At 34.2% G+C, this 21812-nt stretch overlaps 1 protein-coding gene across 2 annotated transcripts; it reads right to left on the reverse strand.

Moving 5' to 3' along the window:
* Positions 1-8554: 8554 nt before the first annotated feature.
* LOC128993974 (zinc finger and BTB domain-containing protein 24-like) lies at positions 8555-21083 on the reverse strand. 2 transcript variants are annotated; one of them, XM_054418122.1, is made up of 6 exons: positions 20984-21083; positions 16999-17291; positions 13139-13267; positions 12709-12754; positions 11649-11732; positions 8555-10818 (listed from the first exon to the last, which is right to left on the reverse strand). In XM_054418122.1, the coding sequence occupies exons 2-6, from the start codon at positions 17094-17096 to the stop codon at positions 9508-9510; spliced, it is 1668 nt and encodes a 555-aa protein (XP_054274097.1). In that variant the 5' UTR covers positions 17097-17291; positions 20984-21083; the 3' UTR covers positions 8555-9507. The 2 variants fall into 2 exon arrangements, with proteins under 2 accessions (XP_054274097.1, XP_054274098.1); XM_054418123.1 differs by lacking the exon at positions 20984-21083 and adding an exon at positions 20401-20571.
* Positions 21084-21812: the final 729 nt, after the last annotated feature.

A 21812-nucleotide genomic window follows, 5' to 3' on the forward strand; every position in this document is an offset into this window, starting at 1 on the left:
CTGACTCAATGTTCCAATCCGCTTCTTCCCCTTCTCCAGGCGTAATTCCTGACTTGTAAGTAGAGATGACGATTTCAATCCCATTCTTCCAAGATTTCAGCGATGTCCCACTCAGTGGAACAGGAAGATCGACCAATGCTATCACCAATTCTGCACTTTTCCATTCTTCAGGTTTCCACAACTTGACTGAAAAATCAATAGACGTCGTATTCGCTGGAATCCGAGAGAAAACGGTATGATAACGACTATAACCCGAGGAAACAAGGGTGGTTGTCGACATACAGGGTTTTGGGTCACAAAATGGAATCCCGCAGTAAGCTTTCTCGTAGGAAGCAGCACCAGCACTGACAAAGCACCACGGTCCACCGGGATCTGAGTTGGGGTTGCGACATCTGTTTTCTGCTTGCTTACGAGTCTTGTCGGGAAATAATGAATCAAACATTATATCTTTGAACTGTACTGCTGAGACGTCGATCCAGTGTAGACATTCTCGAGAGCCGGAGAAGTGAGTTAGTCCAGCGTACTCCACGCCGAGTCCGGTGAGTCGACATTCTGTCTTGACACATAGTGGCACTCCACACTCCTCCTGTGTGATGCTGGAGTCCATCGTGTAACACCAGGGAGTGGGCTTCAGTCGCTGAGGGTTACGACAGTAGTTACGAGCTTTCTTCTTGCTTCCGTCAGGAAAGGCAGAGTCTGTTATTTCTTCTGCAACCTTAAAATAAAGATTTATTTTCATATTTTTAAAAGATGGCTTAAAAAGTACAATGAAAAATTGGTTATTTTTCAAAGACATTCGAGTCTATATTTTTCCCCTACAGAGAGAAAGAAGTAGACATCCTTAAAATAAAGATTTATTTTCATATTTAAAAAAAATGGCTTGGAAAGTGCAATGAAAAATTGGTTATTTTTCAAGACACTCGAGTCTATATTTTTCCTACATAGAGAAGTAGACATCCTTAAAATAAGGATTTTTTTTATATTTTTAATAGATGGCTTGGAAAGTACAATTACAAATTTGATATTTTTCAAGACATTCGAGTCAATATTTTTCCCCTTCTTAGAGAAGTAGACATCCTTGTTAAGCTAAGGCACAATTTAGGTAGTGTGAAGATGATTGAAATTGGATTGACCTACCGACAGGAATGTGCTGCTGTCTAATGATATCATATACACTGACTTTTCAGCTAAACCCTGAATGGACAACAAACTGGAAACTGTGTCGTATCAATTACGATATCAAAACAAAGAGAGAAATTAAGAGTTTTGAAAATTTGGTTACAGCTGTTCTATATATATATGGGATGTCTAGTTTAGTATACAGAGTTAGAGTATAGGTGTTAGATACTCCATCAAATAGAAATACAATACTTAATAGCTTATTCCCTATATGGGAAATTCGCTAACAACTGTTTTTTCCTACAGTCACCCTACAAAGTTGGCTTCCTTGTACTGTTTATAGTACAGAAAGCTGCTAATTGCTACATATTTATACTTTGCCGTACGGTTTATACTTTGCCGCACATCAGGATTCCAACGAAACAACACAAAACAGCATGGTTCTAATATGCACGTAATCCGTGTACGCTTGGAAATAGGTTGGCAACACTTAAAGATAATACTATGAGCAGCTGATTGACTATTATAACTACGATTTAACCTGTCATTTCATGTTTATAGTTTCGGTATTTCTGAACTTTCTGGACTTTTCTTTTAAACGTTTTTAAAACATTCCTACGATCTTAATAAACAAGAAAATACCTTTAAAGAATTTTTTAGGCGCGGAAACCACTTCAAATTACAAAAACATACGGAACTATATTCTCAAAATGCAGAGTACATTTCTTGCCAAAGAAAAATTACGGACTGCGCGTACTACTTTCTCTAGGGCACCATTTGTGTTGCCAGCTGAACCTAAAAACGTGTTGTATAGTGTTTGAAAGACTAATTATTTATATGCTTTATAGTGACTGTAGGAAAAATATAATGTGTAACACGAGTGAAAAAGGCCTTTGCTGCACTCGAGATCATTCTGCACGAGCCGCTTGCTCTCGTGTGCAGCAAAGTGCCACTTTCACCACTAGTTACACAAATAACTATTGATCTCTTTTGTTGGAGAGCATAAAATCACGGAATTTGTCATCTCAACAATTTTCATAACCTCTGTCTGTAGCATATATTACAGTATTTAAATACTTCCCTTATCCTAACCAACTTCTATACGACTGTCACAGTTCACAGTTAGGTTCTAAGCATTAATCATGCCAATATCTTGATTCGTACAAAACCAAGTAAGATTTTTAATATTGTATTAATACACTATCAAACCTTTTGTTTTAAAATCACCCTAAGTATTGCAAATCACTGGTGCAGTCACAGTATTATCAGAAACACTGCTGGATATATAAATAATGCTCTAGAAAACAAAAACACATCTTAGTCAGAAACCAACTTTTCTCAAGACTTTTTACCTTGTGTTTTATTTTTTACCTTGTGTATGGGATGAGTTGGGTCCCACTGTTGACACAAGAGCCCAGATTTTGTTTCCGCAACATCCCCCTCATACTCAACACCGCTGTGGGTCACTCTGCACTTCTTCAAAATGTCTACTTTCTTTCTTCTGAACTTGCTAAACAATTTCTCCTTGATGTTAAAAGATGAAATCATACTTAAGTTTGCTACAGTGCAAAATACCATTAGTACGATCAGTCTCATTTTATTTGCAATTGCATGAATCAAGTATGGCTACACTGATGGTTGATGGGAGTACCTATGCAGTCTATTGATTTTTCACTTTTTGTAATAATGTAGTCAAGAGTGAATTTTCCCTCAAATATATTTTTTAACATAGCATTTTTATTTTGAGTAGCCTCTTCACTTTAAATGTTGTAAGTCATATGAAACTTCACTTAAAAAGAAAAAATGTTTTTCAAAATATTGACCTAAAACAAACATCTTCTAGGTTATGTTCACTAAATATACAGCTGATAGTCAATATCAAAGTAAAAAGTTGAATGATTGACAAGGCAAATTAATATTATATAATGTACAATTTGCAATTTCAATGTTTTTTTATACTTTAATACTTTTCATTGAAATTGTGACCATATACAAAAACCACCATAATAATAATTGTGAGTTTGTGTATAAAAGAAAGCTTGTAGATTGAAAATTAAGAGTTAATACATTTTCTGTAAAATTTCCACCGTAATATATTAAAGTGGAGTTTTTGCTGGTGAAAAAAAGAGTAGACTAAATTTGGTTATAATATAAAAAGGTATTTAGTTTTGATATCACCTCCATCAAATTCTTCCAACAATGAATTAAACAAATACAAACTAAATTTAGGTGAGGGGAATAAAGCTTGCTCGTTTAATATAAAATAATTGCATTTTATTATTATAAACGTCCCTCCACACAATGAATATATAACTACTCTATGGAATACACATTACCAAATTAAATATAAATTAAAATTGCATTATCAGAAATGTGATTTTTGGATAGCTGGATAGAATACACATGCATAGTTCCAATTAAAAAAATATGTATGAACTTAGATTTAATGATAATTTTAAAGATAAGGATTCGCTACATAACCAAAATATGAACATTATGTAACATTGAGGTACGGTACTAAGGATTTTGTAAAGAATAAAACAGATTAGATAGACGAAAAGAGAAGACTAACAAAATCTTGAGTACAAACACAATTTATATTACAGATGGACGTGTATTAAGGCACTGGTTTGAATTTCAACAAGTTATTAGCTATTTTTACAGCACAAAATAAAAATGTTTTACAACACCAATGGTAAAGCACATTATACATCCATATCAATGCAACCATAAATAAGTAGCATGTTTATTTTTAAAAGAGTTGAACATAGAGATGAATATGATAAAATGTTTTTAGAGTTAAAACTTGTGGTAAACTAATTTAAAAGGTATATAGACTACATTATTTATAGCTATGATCACAACCACAAATAAAGGATTCAAAGCATCCAAATAGTAGTTCAAATGCCCCCGCCGCAGCAAACCCAAATTTCCAATTACCCGGCTGGATTTCTACTATACTATTCCCTAAAAATTGTCAGATTTATTTCCTATTTAAATAACATTCATTTTAGTGAGTACTTAGATTTGCTGCTACGGGGAAGATATTGAGGTGTGCTTTTTATTGAAATGTTGATAGCTTAGTATGAAATAAACAAAATTGCCAAATTTGATTAAAATATATCCATAAACAAGCAAACTACAACAGTTATTTATTCTCCATAAGAATAACATGGGAATTATAAATTTAATTTTTGTAAATTATCTACGTAACCGTTTGGCATACAACAACGCTTCAATATATAAAATTATTTCTTTTTTTAAGCTCTACAAAATGGTTTAAAGATAAATTATGAAATTTTGTTTTTTTTTTTGGTCAAAAATGGGAAAAATCAATTTTTACCCCATAAAACCCCGTTCCCAATGTCCGATTATGCTGGTGTGCTAACTCATTTTAATAAACATAGGTTTACTCGTTTGTACCAAATTTCATCAAAATCGGATCATTTTTTCTCGAGTTATCGCGCTAACGGACATACATATATATATATATGAATTTGAACGGATGGTGTTTTTGGCCTATGGGGACTTCAAAAAGAAAAACTTAAACCTCAATATTAACTTCATTTTTTAATATATTTGTAAGACTTATCAATACATCAATAAAATAATACTAATAAGTAAAAAAGACTAATTTTTCTTTAATGCCTTGTTAAAAATTTTCATGTATAGGTATTTTATGTATTCGCAGTAGCCTATAGTTATTTTAAAGTAAAAAAAAACCTTTTTAATTATACAGAAAATATGTTTTATTTTAAGGCAAAAAATTTTATTTGAGAAAAAAGTAAAGCCTTCAGAAATTACAATAATATATGTAGGCCTATATATACAATCACAAACTTATCAAATTATTCTAAAGCACCTTTTCAGAGAAATTCATCCCCTAGTACAATAAAATTATAACTAAGAAGACAAAACACGAGGTATACCTAATAACTTAACAAATAAATAAATATAAATATGCTTATTACTATCAAAACCTTGCATTCTGATGTCATATGTGAATATTAATTTTTTAAATTGTATTGTAAATATGCATTGCCTCCTCTAATACAAGCCCACAGTGAGACAAAGGTGGCAATACCGCATTCCCGGCCTACTGAAACAGCTGTAGTTTTATTCATAATGCAGAAACTGTACAATGTTTATGTTTACACATTTTGTTATTACTATGATCACTGTGGCAATAAGCCAGTCGTAGCGACGTTGCCACACACTAATGTCCCGCCACAGCCTCGTATTACAGGAGGCTATCAAATATGTCTTCAGCAGGCATATTTACCGTGTATGAATACTAAGATCAACTACTGAATAAAAACACATAAAAATTCTTCACCACACATATTGTTAACTATATAACTCAATAAATTAAGACAGTAAGAAGAAAATCTAGTACTTAAGTTAGGTGTTTTTCATTTTTGTTCAATTTTCCTTGTTCTGATTTCCTGTGTTGCTATGTCTATGATTCGCTCTTATATTAAATCTACACATGAAAAAATATGCTTTAAACTGGGATTGATATACATTTTTAGATAAATCTAGCAAAAAAAAAAGGATTTGACCTCTTTAATACCAACTTGAAACAAAACTATGAAGCTGTTGGAAAATAAAGGCTTTGATTTGACTAATCTATCAAATATGTAATCATACAACAAAAAATAAATAGAAAGCTATACTAGATTACACGTTCTACACTAATCCGTCTGTTACTTAAGTAAACAGCAAACAAGACAAAATCAAACTACATTGTTGTTGACATAAGTATATTCTTAAAACAGAATTTCAAAGATGGAAAGTCAATACAATAAATTAGGAACTGAGAAATACGTTTTTCGCACATTGAGAGCAATAAAGCTTGTTCTTCAGCATAGAGCTGATACAAACAAAAGGATAGAGGTATAATAGTTTGTTTATTAACTAAAATAAATATTATACTCTGTGACAGAATATTAAAACTAAATATATATAAATGCTAATACTACAAAAGCCAACATTTTATAAAAATCACCCATAACAATAAATATTGATTTAAACTTTGACTCAAATGTTTAACAATCACTTCACAGTTTACACCATATTATTCCAAGCACCGTTTGTAGTCGCGAACAAAATTTAAATAAGAAAAACGATCAACTTGCATCGTTAAATTCTATTGTGATGAAAAAGGCCAAAAAAACTAATATCAACATGAATAAAAGTGAAAAATTATATAGCTTTGATTTCAATGAAAATTACATTTAGCATCACAATACTTTCACTTTCTGTATAAAAATACATTCACAAACAAAGTCAAACTAGCGCTATACTAAATTCAAACCCTGAATTTGAGGAGAAGATTTCAATTTGAGATTTGATTGTTTGGATTCAAGAATCAAAACTCGAATCTCAAATTTAGTTACACCCGTTGTTCTGGTAAAATTTGTGATTAATTTTCATAACAACATTTTTTTACACCAGTGTCCAGCTAATCCAAACTAATAGGGACTGGACTTAGTTCGAATTATTAAGTTTTTCATATAACTGGAAATTCAGTACTGTAAAATATATATTTGTACAACTGAAAATGGCCATATTTTGCTCCCATGATCTCAATAATACCTTGATCGTTGTCTACAATTACAGTGATCGTCTTGATACTGTGATCGTCTTCTGCGATCACAAAAATACGCCTTAAATTTACAGGCCTTACATCAGACAACCAAATACTTCCCGGTTATCCCGGTTGGCTGAGGATTGAAGCTCTGGTGTACCACAATTTTAATACAGTGTATTTAATATAGTGTATTCAAGTATTTAATTTCAGAGTTTTTTGACAAGGCCAATGGGGTTATAACACGTGTTATAAGTTAGGCCAACACACATTGGTTCACCAACTTATCGAGTATAGGCACGTGAAACATTTTTAAACTTCACAAAATCAATGTAAATAACCATTCCACACTGTCATTTCATTGAATGAAATAGAAAATTCCCTTGTTAACAAATTTACAATTTGGATTAAATTACATCTTTAAGTTTTTTCATGTACATCAATGTCATTTTTTTATAAGGAACTAGACGTAATACTGGGTGAAAGAAATTGGTGTACTACGAATAAAGTTAGCAGTATTCTAAAGACTAACACAGTAGAGAGTCGACTATCCAAATTAACTGGGGATTGGGGGTGTTCGGATTGCTGATTCCTAGGTAATTCGTCATTGATAAGCAAAGATTAGGTATAATATTTGAACTTTCATTGAAAAAATTGAATTTATTAGTACAGGTATTTTTTACTGGTTCATTGCCATGTCTCTGACCTAAATTCCCTTTTTGATTGTTGACCACAGACATGAATATTGTGATACCTATTATTGTCTCGGTCAACATTTCAAATCCATATTCTCAAGCTTAACTTGATCAGAGCACCTTTTTTGACCTGTGCCAATACAAAAAAATTATCAGAAACACTTTTTTGTCCCACCTTTGAATCATAGAATTTTTGCTCTCATCCAAAACTGTTTTGCATATGAGTTTTTTCAGGTTAGGCCTAGATGGTAGCAGGATTATCATCCACTTATATTATATTTTATACTCCAGCCGCTGCTCGCTTAACTAGTGATATCTGATAAAAATGAAAAAAGTAATTAATATCCCATTAAATTTTTTTCCTACAGTGGATTGCATTTTTTAAGACCCTAAATAGGATAATCAACGCTCTACTGTGGTTAGGGGTTTGATAAATTTAGCTCAGCTTTTATATTTCAAAGCTAACAAAGTCAATATTGTTATTGAAATTCTAAATATTCTAGGCTCTTTGAAATATATACTAAAATGGTTACTCAGCATATAAATATATATATTTATAACATTTAAGTTTAAAAAGCCTTATTCCATTTAAATTCATAATGTTAAGTAGATGAATAATTTTGTAAATATTAAAAACAAAAACAGACTGCAAACCGTATCTATTTATTACAAAATAAATTATGTAAGGTTTAAAGAGACTTTTACCAGAACTTAAAAGTTTTACTGACATTTACACCGATACATGATTTGTTCTAAAAGTGATTTTTGTTCATCTGTAATCAATTCTTAGCTTAGTCAAATGGTGGCATCTTATTAACAATAGTTTTAGTCAGTTAAGTTAGGCCTTGTTACGAAGGCACTATTTGTACTTATTATAGTACAGTACTGTTAATTTTTTTATAAATGATGATAGAAATTAATAACTTGACTGGCAGTTTATCAAAGTGACTTAAGTTTTCACCTTTTAATGTAAAGGTAGATAATGTAATCCTGAGAATCAGTTGTCATTTGTTATCAGGCTGTTAATGAGTGATATTACCTATCAACATAAGATAGCAAGAGTTTTTGTCATAATGTATATGTGTCATCAAATATCAACCAATATATCTTTTATCATAATTTGTTAAAAAAATTCATAAAGTAGCCTACATCTTATTCAAGCCTAAATGTTTTAAGTATAAATTACATTGCATTTTATGCAGATTAAAGCTGATTTAATTACATACACATAAGTAATACTGGTCTACGTTTATAACATACAATAACTGGATTTTATGTTTTCTCCTTGCAAGATAGAAAATAGGGCTAGGCCCAGTGGCGGATCTCCAAATTTTGTTTATTTCCTGTGGTCGTGTGGACATTGTCATTGTCTCTCGTGGTCACGGCAAAACCCTGAATAACTCCCGCAGTAACGGAACATCACCATCATCTTTGCAGATCGCGGCAAAATTTTGACATTACATGTAGTAAAAAAATATTTGCCCGAATTTGGGATGGTCGCCCCCTTCGCCCCCCCTCTGGACCCGCCACTGGCTAGGCCTCTATCAAAATGAAGATAAAAATGGATTTTTAGACAATACTGCAGCTCTTTTATCAAACCATAATGATATAACATCCAAAATTATGATACTTGTGAATAATGAATCCATAGTAGGCACAAAAATCACACATTCAATTTGTTTCTCAAGGCAAGTTTAACTTCATTATCATTAAAAAATAAATATTAGGCTAAACATTTTTGGGAAGGGAGATCAGTAGTAGTGTACTACTGTAAAAAAACTTAGAGCTAAAATTGTTTTAAATAAATAAATATGTATAAACCACAATAGTATATGATAAAAATAAAATCTGCTCCATATACTTCTAGTTTGTCATGATAAGTCTGTAAATTATAAATACTTACTTAAGACTAAACTTACTGTAAGGCCTCTTTTTACTTCCACATGTTTACCAACAAGGACTTTCAAGTAGTGACTTGTGCAATGAAGTGGATTAATTTACATGGCTCTCGCCATGAGTGTGTTTTTCTTAGTATAAAAATGTTAAACTTTTACTACGAAGGAAAAACCTCAAAAGCTTAGCTATTCTATCTCCCACCCTTAGTTAAGATTCCAGCTTCAATGCCGATGTATGCATTGTGTTTATGTCGACTGATGAGAGAGGGTCATTCGTTTCCATTTTCGAAGATTTTGTGTCAACATTTTGAGATGACTCTTCGTTGCAGTCAGTATCGACATCAGATGCTTCGTTTTGTTCCTCATTTTCTACTTGAGAATCAGTTTCATCATTTTGCACGCCGTTCTCAACTTCTTCCATCGTAATAGTGAGCTCTTCTCGTCCGTTGCACACTCCGTTCGGTTTACTGTTGGGTATATTGTTATTCGTCACAGACACCAAGCTTATCTCAAGACTCTGTACTTTAGCTGTACGAGGAGTTTCATGGATATTGATCGGTTGAGCAGACTTGACCGGAGATCCGAGTACTTTTCTGATTTCCACAGTTTTCGACTCGTTTTCCATGTCCTCGTCCTCTTGTACAGATCCGCTCTCCGAAGAGTCAACACTCGAGGCTTTCTCATCCAACAGAGACGGATCGCAGCCCTCGCCTTGGTGCATTCTCTTCACATGCCTCAACAGAGAAGACTTCTGCGTAAAGTCTATTCCACACAGTGTGCAGCTGAGTCTCTCTCCTGTCTGCGTGTGGGTCGCCATGTGTGCCTTGTATGAGTTCTTGTCTGGGAAGCCGGCACCACACACCTTACACAGGTGCTTCTCCAGTGCTAGAGTAGGGTCGTGGTTTGCATGACTCGACTGTTGATGCACGTCTAGACTCTCTTGACTCTTGAATCCCTTGTTGCAAATGTCGCACTGGAACTGCCGTGGCATGCTGTGTGTCACTGTGTGCCGAAGTAGGTTTGTCTCGTCTCTAAATATCTTGTCACAGTGAGGACAAGGATATGTCTTGGCTTCTGCGTGCACTCTCATGTGTCTCTCTAGATTAGCAAGTCGGTTGAAAGACTTTCCGCACTCCTTACACTGGCAATACTCCTCCTCTGAATGGCTCTTCAGATGCAACGCGAGACTGCAGTTGCGGTAGAACTTTCTTCCGCAGATTTTACACTCGCACGTCTTCTCTACTGAATGAGTTGCGACAGAGTGTTGCCAGAGAGCGCCCCTGTTGGAGTAAACATTTGGACAATGTTCGCAGGGATAACTAAACTTATTTATATCTTGCTTTTTTACTCTTTCTGGCTTTGTTTTTTCTACCTTGGCTACCGAAATGGGGAATATACTGACAGAGGCTGCCTCTTCAGTTTCCCCGTCTGATTCATGGTCGGAGTAGACAGCTTCTACGCCTGACAGAAGATCTTGTATATCCATCCTCTCTTCCAGCCATTCGGATCTGTGCAGCAACTGAAATGCAAAATATTTTTAAATTCCAGTAGGGCCAGTAGGCCTGTTATTCATTCAACAATTTAACTGTATCTGTTTCCACTATACAATTAAATGAATTAAATGGTTATGCTAATAAATTCCCCTTACTTTAAGTACGGTATATACTACGGTAAGTACGGTATAAGTACGGTATTCCCCGTACTTTAAGTTTCAGTTATAATGTAAAACCCAATTGACCTCTACGCAAACAATGTGATCTGCAGGATGAGACAGCAAATCTTCTGCTCTTAGACTGTGAACAGCAAGTGACAGAAAGGGTTGACTACTCTGGTAAGTTGACTAAAGGTCAGACAATTCTTTAGGGAAGAATCAAGAGGATCTGTTAGTTTATTAGGCTTGTAGATATTGGATTAAGTTTCTAGCAGTAGGAGAGTGTAAAAAGCCCAAGTTGCAAATGCAAATCAGACTGGTCAACTCTAATGATGATGATGAAGCCTCTATTGTATAAAAGAAACAAACAGTAGGCCTAACACTGAAGCTATTGAAATTAAAAACCTTTATTGTAGTGTCACCAAATATGGAAATGAATTTTTATGCCTGCAAACTAATATTATTACAGTTTATTGTGGAGGACTAACTTGGACTATTATGTTTTACACAACTTTCCACTCTTTTTGCACTTTAAATTCCATACTCTACATGTTGCAACTTTTAGAAAAAAATAAGAGGGGCTGATTAAAATTTTTAAGAAACCCCTTCTATGATGACTCCTAAAGAAAGTGGTGACAATATGCAAATTTATTACAGTCAAGAACATTTCCTTAAGTCCACAAATCAAGTTGACCAACCTGTGGAGGAGGAGGTAAAAACTGCTGTATTGCAGGATTGATCCTGACAGGAACAAGGGGAGGAGGCTCAGGTCTGGTGAACACCTGCAACCATAACATTCTATTAGAGAAAGAAGTGATAGATTTCTATAAACCATCGACAATCAACTGTCCAGTATCTACTGGTGGAAGCTTAGAAATCTAAACTAGCCTATTTAGAATTCTAGAAAAGTTAAATTAACTATCTGGTATATTTAAACTGTTCTTTTTTTAAGCTCAACATGATCTGGGTGTTGTTGGCCTTTCTGTTTTGCATTCAAAAAATTGGTGAGTCGGTGGCTCAGTCGGAAGCGTCACGGACTTCGGTCCCAAGCCAGCGATGTCGTGGGTTCGGATCCTGGTCACTGTCGAAAGCATTTTATCAGTACAGTTCACCTTTGTACTGTACCGGCTCACCCCTTGTTTTGCTGGATACGTTCCACGCACAAATCTATAGTCTATGTGGACGGGATAATGCAAGGTTAAAAGAGGCCGCCAACCTCTTTTTGAATAAAAAAAAGCAATTTTGGCTCATGTAAGGCAAGAGTATGATTGCTCATTACTTCACCAATTTTATATCCAAGAATACCGTAAGAAGTATATGACCAAATAATAAGGTATAAAAATATTTTACTAATAACACTAGGTACTGTAGGGTACAGTTAGGCAGTGGTTGACTTTAAGAAATCAAGTTCTGAAATATATTGAGAGCTACAACCCCTCTCCTGCGTCCCCCCTCCCTTAGGAAAATTGTAGGATCGCACAAAAAGGAAACAGTAAAACAATAATTAGCATTGAATATTCCATTGGACTTTTTTTAGAAATTATTGTAACTTTTAGAAATTTTTTCTTGAAACATGACGGATATGGCGATAGTGTAGTTAAGGTGAACTTGTTAACAAAATAAATTACCGCAGGTAAATTATCAGTGTGAAATATTCTCTGTTCTATTGTGAGGTAAAAACTACTATCATCATATATATTCTTTTCTGTTCACAGTTTCAAATTTAGGCATATCGATAGAAAAATGGGAATAACTTACCGGTGTCACTTTTGCATCGAAGCACGGTTTTCTAATTTTTTCACTTCTGTAAACAACATTGTATATTAATAATTGTAAAATAATTACCTATTACACAATTACCTGTTATATTGTCTCAACTTTATTGAAATGTTGATTATAATTTCAATAATAAATAGGCCTTATCACTGTGACTCACAGTATTTTCAAATGTGTGTCTAATGTCCACGTTAGAGGAGGATTTGGAATTCATATCCACATCCAATTCCACATTGCCTGTGGACCACAGAGAAGCCCATAAGCCTTTTTCAAATGCCAGTTTGCTGATACTAGCAGCAGTCCTAGGAACATCAGACCATCTTAAACGCTCCTTTACCTTAAGTTTGCTTACGCTTTTATAACTACTTCATGAGAACGCCCTGTATCTATGAATGAAAACCCTTTTACTTACTGAGTGGCAGGTGTTCTTGAAATTTCTACAGTGCATTCCGCAAGCAATGCTTTAGGAAGGTTCTTCGTTAAATTCCACATCTCGCTCTCAGTGATAGTGTTATTGCTATGAACAGAATATTGGTTTTGCCTGAAAAAAAACAAAAATTATTCTAACAGCTTAAGGCCTATAAATAGATACGGTACTTCATGAAAATTCAAAATTGTTAAGTATGATCTCAGTTTAGGTTCAAAATTCAAATCATCCAGTGCTAAATTATTGCTAAAAAAGAAACCAATTTGAACATTACCATATCCCTTTCAGACCCAGGACAATCATTTGTGTAGGTACATTTTTAAGTCCTGACAACCTAACCAACACGATTGTGTAGGTTAGATGTTTATTTGTTTTTTTGAAGTTTCTGGATCTTTCTGTTGCTCAGACCTGAACGCATCGATTGTGTAGGTTATGGAGATCAGCTGGGAATTTTTGTTTTGCAGTCTGCCTTCATGTCTTATGGTAACACTGATTTTTTTGTTGCAATGTCACGGTAAGATAGGAGAAAGAGGCAACTGTTAAGGTTAATGACTGTTTTATTTAGGTTTTTAAACGTATATACGGTAATGCTAATTATTGCTGAAACTGAAATGGTTAATATGGTATTATGAAGGTTTTGTCTTTAAAACAAACCTAATCAATAATTTTAGTACCGGTATTTCAAATCTAGGTTAAAAACCAACATTTATTCAAAATTTGCTCAGGACTTAAAGCGGTCGAGATGACTAAGGTTCCCGGGTCTGAAAGGGATATTTGTAGCCTACATTAAAGGGGTTCAAGAACTGTTAAAACCATATTCTATGACTAAAATTATGTAAAATCAACCACATAACTCTGATGAAACCCAGCAAACTATATTTCCTGAACATGACAATATTTTTTTTACTTGAAACATTGTGGCCAGGGGGAAACCGGTGAAGGAACACCATTCTGTTCATGAAACACTTAGCCATAGGCTGCTAAGAATTTTTTTTATGTCAACTGATCCCATGAACACAATTTGCATGCTCTTTTCCTGATGCAAATTTTAGTTTCATATAGCCTAGCCAAAATGCAAAACCCACACTAGTAAATAAAAATGATTGAATGAGGAAATGCTAGGATTCCTGGTTTTCTCAGTTTGTAAAACAAACATTAAGTTAATATGCTTACAAACCATTTGAAAAAATTGTATTGGTTTTGAATAGCTAGGAAATATTTTGTTTCTTATTCTCTAAAATTTACTAAAGTAAATTAAAGCAGTAAATTTAAGGCATTAAAGTTAGGCCTAATTAAAAATAATTTTTGCCTAGCTGTATTTGTTTCTTCTGTTTCTGAATGAACTTGACACATTAAATATAGGCTACCAATGTTAAATCGTTGTATTGAATTCGAAAATAATTTACTACAAAAAAACTATTTCAAAAACTGATTTGCCAACTTTTCAACGTTGTTTGCAACTTTAAACATTTAATTTGAAAGAATACTTGAACATGTCACAAGAGATTGTGTTTTAAAGCATTTTTCTACCACAAGGGCCAATGCTTGAATAAATAATACAGAACTAAAACTCAAAAACAACACTAACTAACCTTTTAAAAGATTTCTACAGAAGTTAAATAAATGTTTATTTTAATTGTGTAACCTCTCATTGCAGAGTATCAACCGTGCATAATACCATAAAGATCAATCATGTGATCTTGAAATCTCATTACTCAATTTTTCAAGTGTGCAAGCATCTTTAATGATAGCCTACTTGAAGTTAAAAACCACTTTACATTACAATACAAGGGTTGTGTCTGACAGACAACCTAAAGAAAAAAATACCCACCACCTAATACCTATCACTAATTTAGTTAGTAATAACACAGAGAAGTAAAGAACAGTCTAAGATACACTCTATGGTACACTAAGTGGTGTCATAGACTAACCTAACACACGTAAACTTATCATACCGTTGTAAATTTTGAAGCTAGTTTTTTCGTGTCTAGATCATGTACTGTCACTGGGCGCTAGTGTTGATTACATTTTGTTTCTATTATTTTATGGTTAATTTATGATTTTAGCTTTACTGTTTCGTTATATAACTAGGGGACAAGTTTTTGTTTAAGATTGATTGTATTATATTTAGTTAAACGAGGTTTTAAATTACTAAAAATATCAAGATTACTAGAAAATAGCAGGAAACAGATTATAAACAAAAAAAGGCCTCTACAGTGCACCGTAGGGAACTAACAATAAAATCGGCTTCAGGTGTTCCAAAATGATGAGAAATCTACTAAGGGAGTATGTTTTATCCACGGTGGTGTTTAAATCCCTAGTGCTAGTATCTATGGCATAGTCCAACACCGCTCCCCTCGCCCTCATGTACTAGCCTACATCGCTCTCGGTGGAGGAAGACCCTGTGCCATAGGAATTTCTGCGCAGTTCTTGCAGTTTGGGCTAGTGGTGGAACAAAAGAACTGCAACTGTTTTATTGAAACTGTTTCGGAGCTGAAACTGTTTCGAAATGAAACTGTTTCGCAAAACACCCTGTTTTAAACAGCTGCAGAACGGCGCCGCGCCGCCGCCGGTGCACTGCACAGTAAACGCTTTCGTTGTTGACAACTACTATAACTACTGGCAACATTTAACTGCAAATTAAATGAAACAGTTCTGGGGTGTGCTGCAGGTACGACTGGCTGTTGCAGTTGTAAATAGCTGCGCGCGAAATGCAGACAATGATCACATGTGATAGTTGTTCACGCTCTCTCTCTACTCTACTAACGAACGACAGCCTCGGCCTTTTTTTTTTAATAATTACTATTATTTTGTTCTTTATTCTTAGATTATTGCAGTATTAAAATAAGTTTTGTTATTCCACAATTTTACTATCCCGTTTTGTAACACTTTAATCTAACGTCCTCATTTCCAGCAACGAGAAGTGAGTGAAATTGTGAAACAGGTCAAAGGTGAGCCCAAAACATTTCTCAATAATTGCAACTGCAACTACGAAGCGCTACCGCAGCTAACCTTTTGTCTGCAACTCTTTGAAACATGTAAGAATCGTCTGTACCACGCGAAACAGTTCTCGGTTGCAGATAGGCTACGAAGCGACAACGCAGCTGCAGCTAAACTGGCTAAACTGTTGTCTGCAACTCTTGAAACAGGTTAGAACGGTCTGCTGCGCCCAACATAGTATACGTATCGCTTCTAGCGGACAATCTGTAAACTAAAGCTAACCTGTTGTCTGCAACTGTTTAATTAAACTGTTGTCGAGTTGAAACTGTTGCAGTTGCAACCTGTTGCACTTTGACAACAACTTATTCCACCACTAGTTTGGGCCCTTCCTTGATCATCAAAAATATAATTTCGGCACAACATACTAGAGCTGAAAGCGCACGGTTGTCTCATAAGCGTGTTTCCTCTGTTAGCTTACTACTCTGTGGTAATAACTAGTGGGTAACAAGAATAAGCAATCTGAATTTAGTAATCATTACTAGTAGGCTATATTGAAGACTAATTTTTGTAATTAGTAGGCTATACTTGTAGCATAGCTCAACAGTCAATAAGCAGCCTCAATCCAAATTACTTAAATACAATCCTCAACTTATTCTTTCGTTTTTTTTAATTCAGGCAGAAAGCCCTTAACTTGTTGGCGGTATTTTATCATTTGGGATTTGAAGTCCGTTTAGGTCTATGGAATCAAGAAAATGAAATGGAGGAGACCGTACTTTTCCTAGGAATCAAAGTCGGGCCTTAACTAGAAGGGAAATAGAAAATAATAAACCTAAATAAATTCAAAAGGCAACATAACATATTATTACCTACCTATCAAGTATTTTAGGTTATATGATTTTACTTACCAAACGGGACGATGATTGTAGGCATTTCTATCCTCATCAGACGCATTTCCATCATCTTCCTCAAGGACAACGCTCAAAAATTGAGAGGGCACCATCATCGTAGAGCAGTGGTGCAATCTAGTTAGTCGCCTACTTTTTCTTCAATGTTTAACCAAACTTAGATTAAAACAGGTTGCTGATACTTTAGATTTATGTAGTAAGGCACATAGAAGAGGCCAGAGTTAAATCACTAAACAGGCATTTTCATCACAGAAATTGTAGGTAAATGTCAGTTTGTTCTCATCTAACTTAACCTGGAACCAAAAACAAACAAAAGTTAGTAGGCCTAATTGTAAAAAGGAAATGGATATTAGCATTAACTAATGTGCACTTGGTCACCTCGGAATAGTTAAATTTTTTATTTGAATGACTATAGCTTTATTGGTTTACAAAAAAGTAATTTATTTACCAATTTAAAAAAAAAGCCTTGGTGCGGTTGACAGTTGCCTACATCTGATCGATAACTGAGCAAACAAAAGTCTTGTAACAACTAACAACACTATAAGACACGACACGGGTACTAATCTTTCATATGCAGTTCTAAAAAGCAAGTTATGTAGAACCAATAAACTAAAACAATGGACAGCTAGGTAGAAGTTGTTTGGAAAAGGTTACTTTGAGACTTGCGTCTCTCATCAGACATTTAGCAACTGTTGATGGGTGTTATAAGGCAACATAACGGTTTGATTTATCACGGGTAATATGTAACTGTAAATTAAATTAAATAACTAGCCATCATCCAGGTCGGGAACCGGAGATTCTGTGTGTATCAAGTTCTAATTGAATTTTGATTACCGGGGAAAGACCGTGAATCAGTGTTGTACAGGACTGGAAAACTTATCTTTCTATATAAATAAAATTAGAGTTTTATAAGTCACCTCAATTTAAGAAATTTATTATTGCCAGAATGTAGCGTTCGTAACCTCTGCTTAACGAATTGTCAGCGTCTTTCTCTTGATTTAACGACCCCCTATCCCTCCCTTTTGAAACATCACAGATCCCTTGATGAAAATGAAATGGAAACAACGCTTGCGCCAACTGTCCAGCAGGTTAATCGTCTGCTCAGTCTGTCTGCTGTGCGCTATGTTACAACAGATTTCAAATACACCAGCTGGGGAATCAAGGCTCTGATTGGGCAACGAGTAGGCTTAAATAATGGTGACTTGTCGAATTTGTGTATGAATTGAAGAGAAACCTAATAAATGACAGATGAACAAAGAAAAAGAATAACAAGATTGTTCTCGTTACATTCTTTTTTTTAAGAGTATTTTTACTATCTCTAAATATAATTTTACACTTTTTTATTACTTATCTATCAATTCCTATGTTGTGATACAGCACCTACCGGTAGCCTATCCGTCTATCATGAGCAGTAGCTTATAACACTTTCTAAGGTTTAATATTTACGTTATTTATAGCAATGCAGTGTTTGGCTGGTTATTAGTCGAGTTTGAGTTAGCTATAATTTTAAACGTTGCCGTTTGTACAACTGAACCAAGATAAATAATTTGATATGTCATAATTGCACAATAATAATGATTGTGCAATATTGAATTTTGTTTATAAAAATGCAAATCATAACCTTAATGGCTGTTTACAGAGTTTTTAATTTTGTTTGGTTTGTCATCTGTTTTTTATACTATATGGGATTAACCGTATTTTTCATTACCCCCCCCCCTACCCCCCCCCCCCTACTAGCTCAGGTAGTCGAGTATCTACACAATAGTGCAAAGTATTGTAGCCTATGCTACTTGATTGTATTTTAATTAGCTTTATGTCAACAAAGCGTTCTGTGCTGAGTAGCGGTGTAGCTGGACGTGTCTGTACCACACGTTATCTATCACAGCAGTTGAGCTATTCCGTGCCCTCCCTCTTAGATCTCACGTCTGTCTAATCTTGAATAATAACTTCCTACACGAATCCTAAACTATCCTAAAATCCTATTTTAACTAATTGAATTCAATGATATAATTGACATTAATTAATCCACTTTCTATCTGGTGACTTGTAAAATATTTTTGATTGTCGTCACGTTGAACACTGTTGAAATTAACTTTAGCCAACCCCCACCCCGTTTTAATTTTTGCAACCCCCCACCCTAAAAATTTCAATGCCGCAGTCTGCGTCACAGCCCCCCCTTGTGGGCACCCCTGATTAAGTTATGTAAATATCAAACCGAATCAATATCAACTATATATCGATATCCAATAAAATATGGCAGGTTCTCTGCGGAACTGTAGCCTACTCAATCCAAAAGGTCAGCAAGTAATTTATAGAGTAACTTACAGTATTTAAGTTAGGCCTACAAAACAAAGTGTAGTAAAAAACATGTGTCTTCAATTCTTTATTATTGTTTTGTTGTGTTTGTAAACAAGTCCATTATAATTCAATGTAGTATTGTTCAAGTTATTAAAAACCTTTCTAAAGGTGATAAAAGTTCTTTTTCATTAATTCTTGCTCTCATTACAATTTTAATAACTATTTTATGTAGGCTATAACTTAAACTAACTTACGCATACCGGTACTCAAAGATGTGATATCAAAACTAAAAATCCTTCTCTCAGACAGTACTTTTTCCAAAAACTACGGTATGTAAAGTAATAAAAACCATGATCTACCAGTATAATCATAATTTGACAGAAAAAGTGAAACAATAAGTAACTTATAACTTTTGCTAAGAACCGGTACACCATTAATTAACTTAATTCATTGTAAACAGTTCAGGCAGGTTGCTGGTTAGCCTATAGGCCTACCTAATATCTTAGCAATTTTGTTATCAGGGAGATGATTGAATTTTGGTGGCAACAACAACAGCGCAGTTTTCTTTAGTTAGCTACCTTAGTTAGCCTACTGATGGGAGAACTACAAGGAGACCTATCAAGTATTTTATTTGCTGAGTAACTTAAGTTAAAAAATAATGTTTTAATAGCTCAGTGCCAAAAAATTGAAATAGGAAACTTGCGTGTCTTTTTTGATTGTCACATGCATCCAATTCTATTGTTTACATAAATTAACCAAAACTACAATAAGTACCTAACTTACTGCAGTTTTCTCTTTGAGTGGTACAGTATCGTAAACAGCTCTCTCAAATAACTTAAGTAGGTCCTTATCCTCCAAGAATAACTTAAGTCTCACTATCACAACTTGCGACTCGTCCAGTAATTATTACCACTCAACTGTCGCTGACTTAACTTAAATATCATAAGATAGTATAGCCTAGGCCTTAAATTATTTTGACTTCAAGTTCCAAGCACTTGGTGCTGTTTCTGACATAGCCTAAGTAAGTTAACAGCATTTTCACTCAGCAGTCAAATTACCAGGGAAAGTGTAAATAAATCCATTAAGAAAAGAGTAAGTACTTACACTGCTCAACAAAGCCTAATACCATCATTTTTAACCAAATTGAATTTAAGATTGGGGTTATCAAATAATAAAATGACAAACATCATAATTTAGCCAATAACATTTACAAGCAACTAATTTGTCAATTATACAGTAACACTTTTACTAGGTACAATGCAAAAACTGTATGTTAAAGGGAGTCTGTAAACCAAAAACTTGCAGACTAATAAAACACGTTCTGTCTGTGACTTGGAAAGGTCATAGAACTTTGTAAATTCCCATTTCACTCAGAACAAAACTGGAGAACTAGTTTTCAGTTTATCCAGATTGGTTTATTCTATTTTTAAGCAATCCATAAAAGAAGGATGACAATACTTAATATTACTCGAAAACGTAAGCAAGACATTGTTAATAAAGCCGGTTTAGTGAATTTGACATAAAATGTCCAAAATAAGTTTGTTACTTCGCAAACTAATAAAGAAAACAGCCATTTTGAAAATTCCTCATAATCCCATTTGAGATTGTTATCTTTGATCCAGTTTTCTTAAATGATTAAAATAAACTAGCCTCTCAACAAAATAGCAAAAGTCAAAATGAAACATACCGTGCATAATAGAAATTACAAGATTCTTTTGAACAAACAAAATTAACACAAAATAAACAAAAATATGGACCCTTCAATGTTTCCAAAATATTGACAATACTAGAAAACCAAAGCAATTTAATAATATAAAAAAAACTCAATTCAATCCCATCCTTCTACACAACACATGATCAGGATCCATCATAAAGTTCAATTTATTTTCCATCATTTAATCGGCATTCGCTTTTGGAACTTTGACAAGCCAACACACTTTTCTCTAATGGTTATACTATACATAGCATGGCATATAATAAATAAGCATCCATTTTAAATGGGTCGGTAAAGTTTCAAGAGTTGCGGTGGGATTTGCCATTGACTTTGGATACTGCAAGTAGACTTTTCTATGTAAATCTGAAATTGGGGAATGTGCGTGTTTTAAATCTCTTAACAACAATATGAAGATTGCGACTTTAATAAATTGACTTATACCAATGTTAACTGTTTCTCTATTTTGATGTGCTCAGCCCACGGCCGCCTTTAACTCCAGGCCGCGGCCTTCGAAGTTGCAACGTCGCAAGTGGTGTTGTAACAGCTGTTTTGTTTGGAAGCAGCTAGTGGTATTTTTGTATTTGTGTTTACGAAAGATTGGTTTTGGTTACTGGACTATGACAATATTGACTCCGCTTAAAATATACAAATATTTCATATTGTTTCGGTTTTCAATTATGTATGTTTTGATATACAGTACCTTAATAAATTTATGTTCATAAATTTAAATTAATAAAGTGCGAATTAATGAGCTGACGTCTCCTGTCTGCCATGTTATCTTATGGGACATCTGTCAATAGAC

This window comes from Macrosteles quadrilineatus, unplaced genomic scaffold (assembly GCF_028750875.1).
Source record: "Macrosteles quadrilineatus isolate MER2022 unplaced genomic scaffold, UCM_ALF_1.0 Scaffold_5__1_contigs__length_97177068, whole genome shotgun sequence".
NCBI lineage: Eukaryota > Metazoa > Arthropoda > Insecta > Hemiptera > Cicadellidae > Macrosteles > Macrosteles quadrilineatus.

Coding starts and splice junctions, on each gene's coding strand:
- LOC128993974 (XM_054418122.1), bottom strand. CDS start 17,096: ATGATGGTGCCCTCTCAATTTTTGAGCGTTGTCCTTGAGGAAGATGAT. Junction 11,733..12,708: donor TCGATGCAAAAGTGACACCG/GTAAGTTATTCC, acceptor TTATGGTTGCAG/GTGTTCACCAGACCTGAGCC. Junction 10,819..11,648: donor TTTTACCTCCTCCTCCACAG/GTTGGTCAACTT, acceptor TTTGCATTTCAG/TTGCTGCACAGATCCGAATG.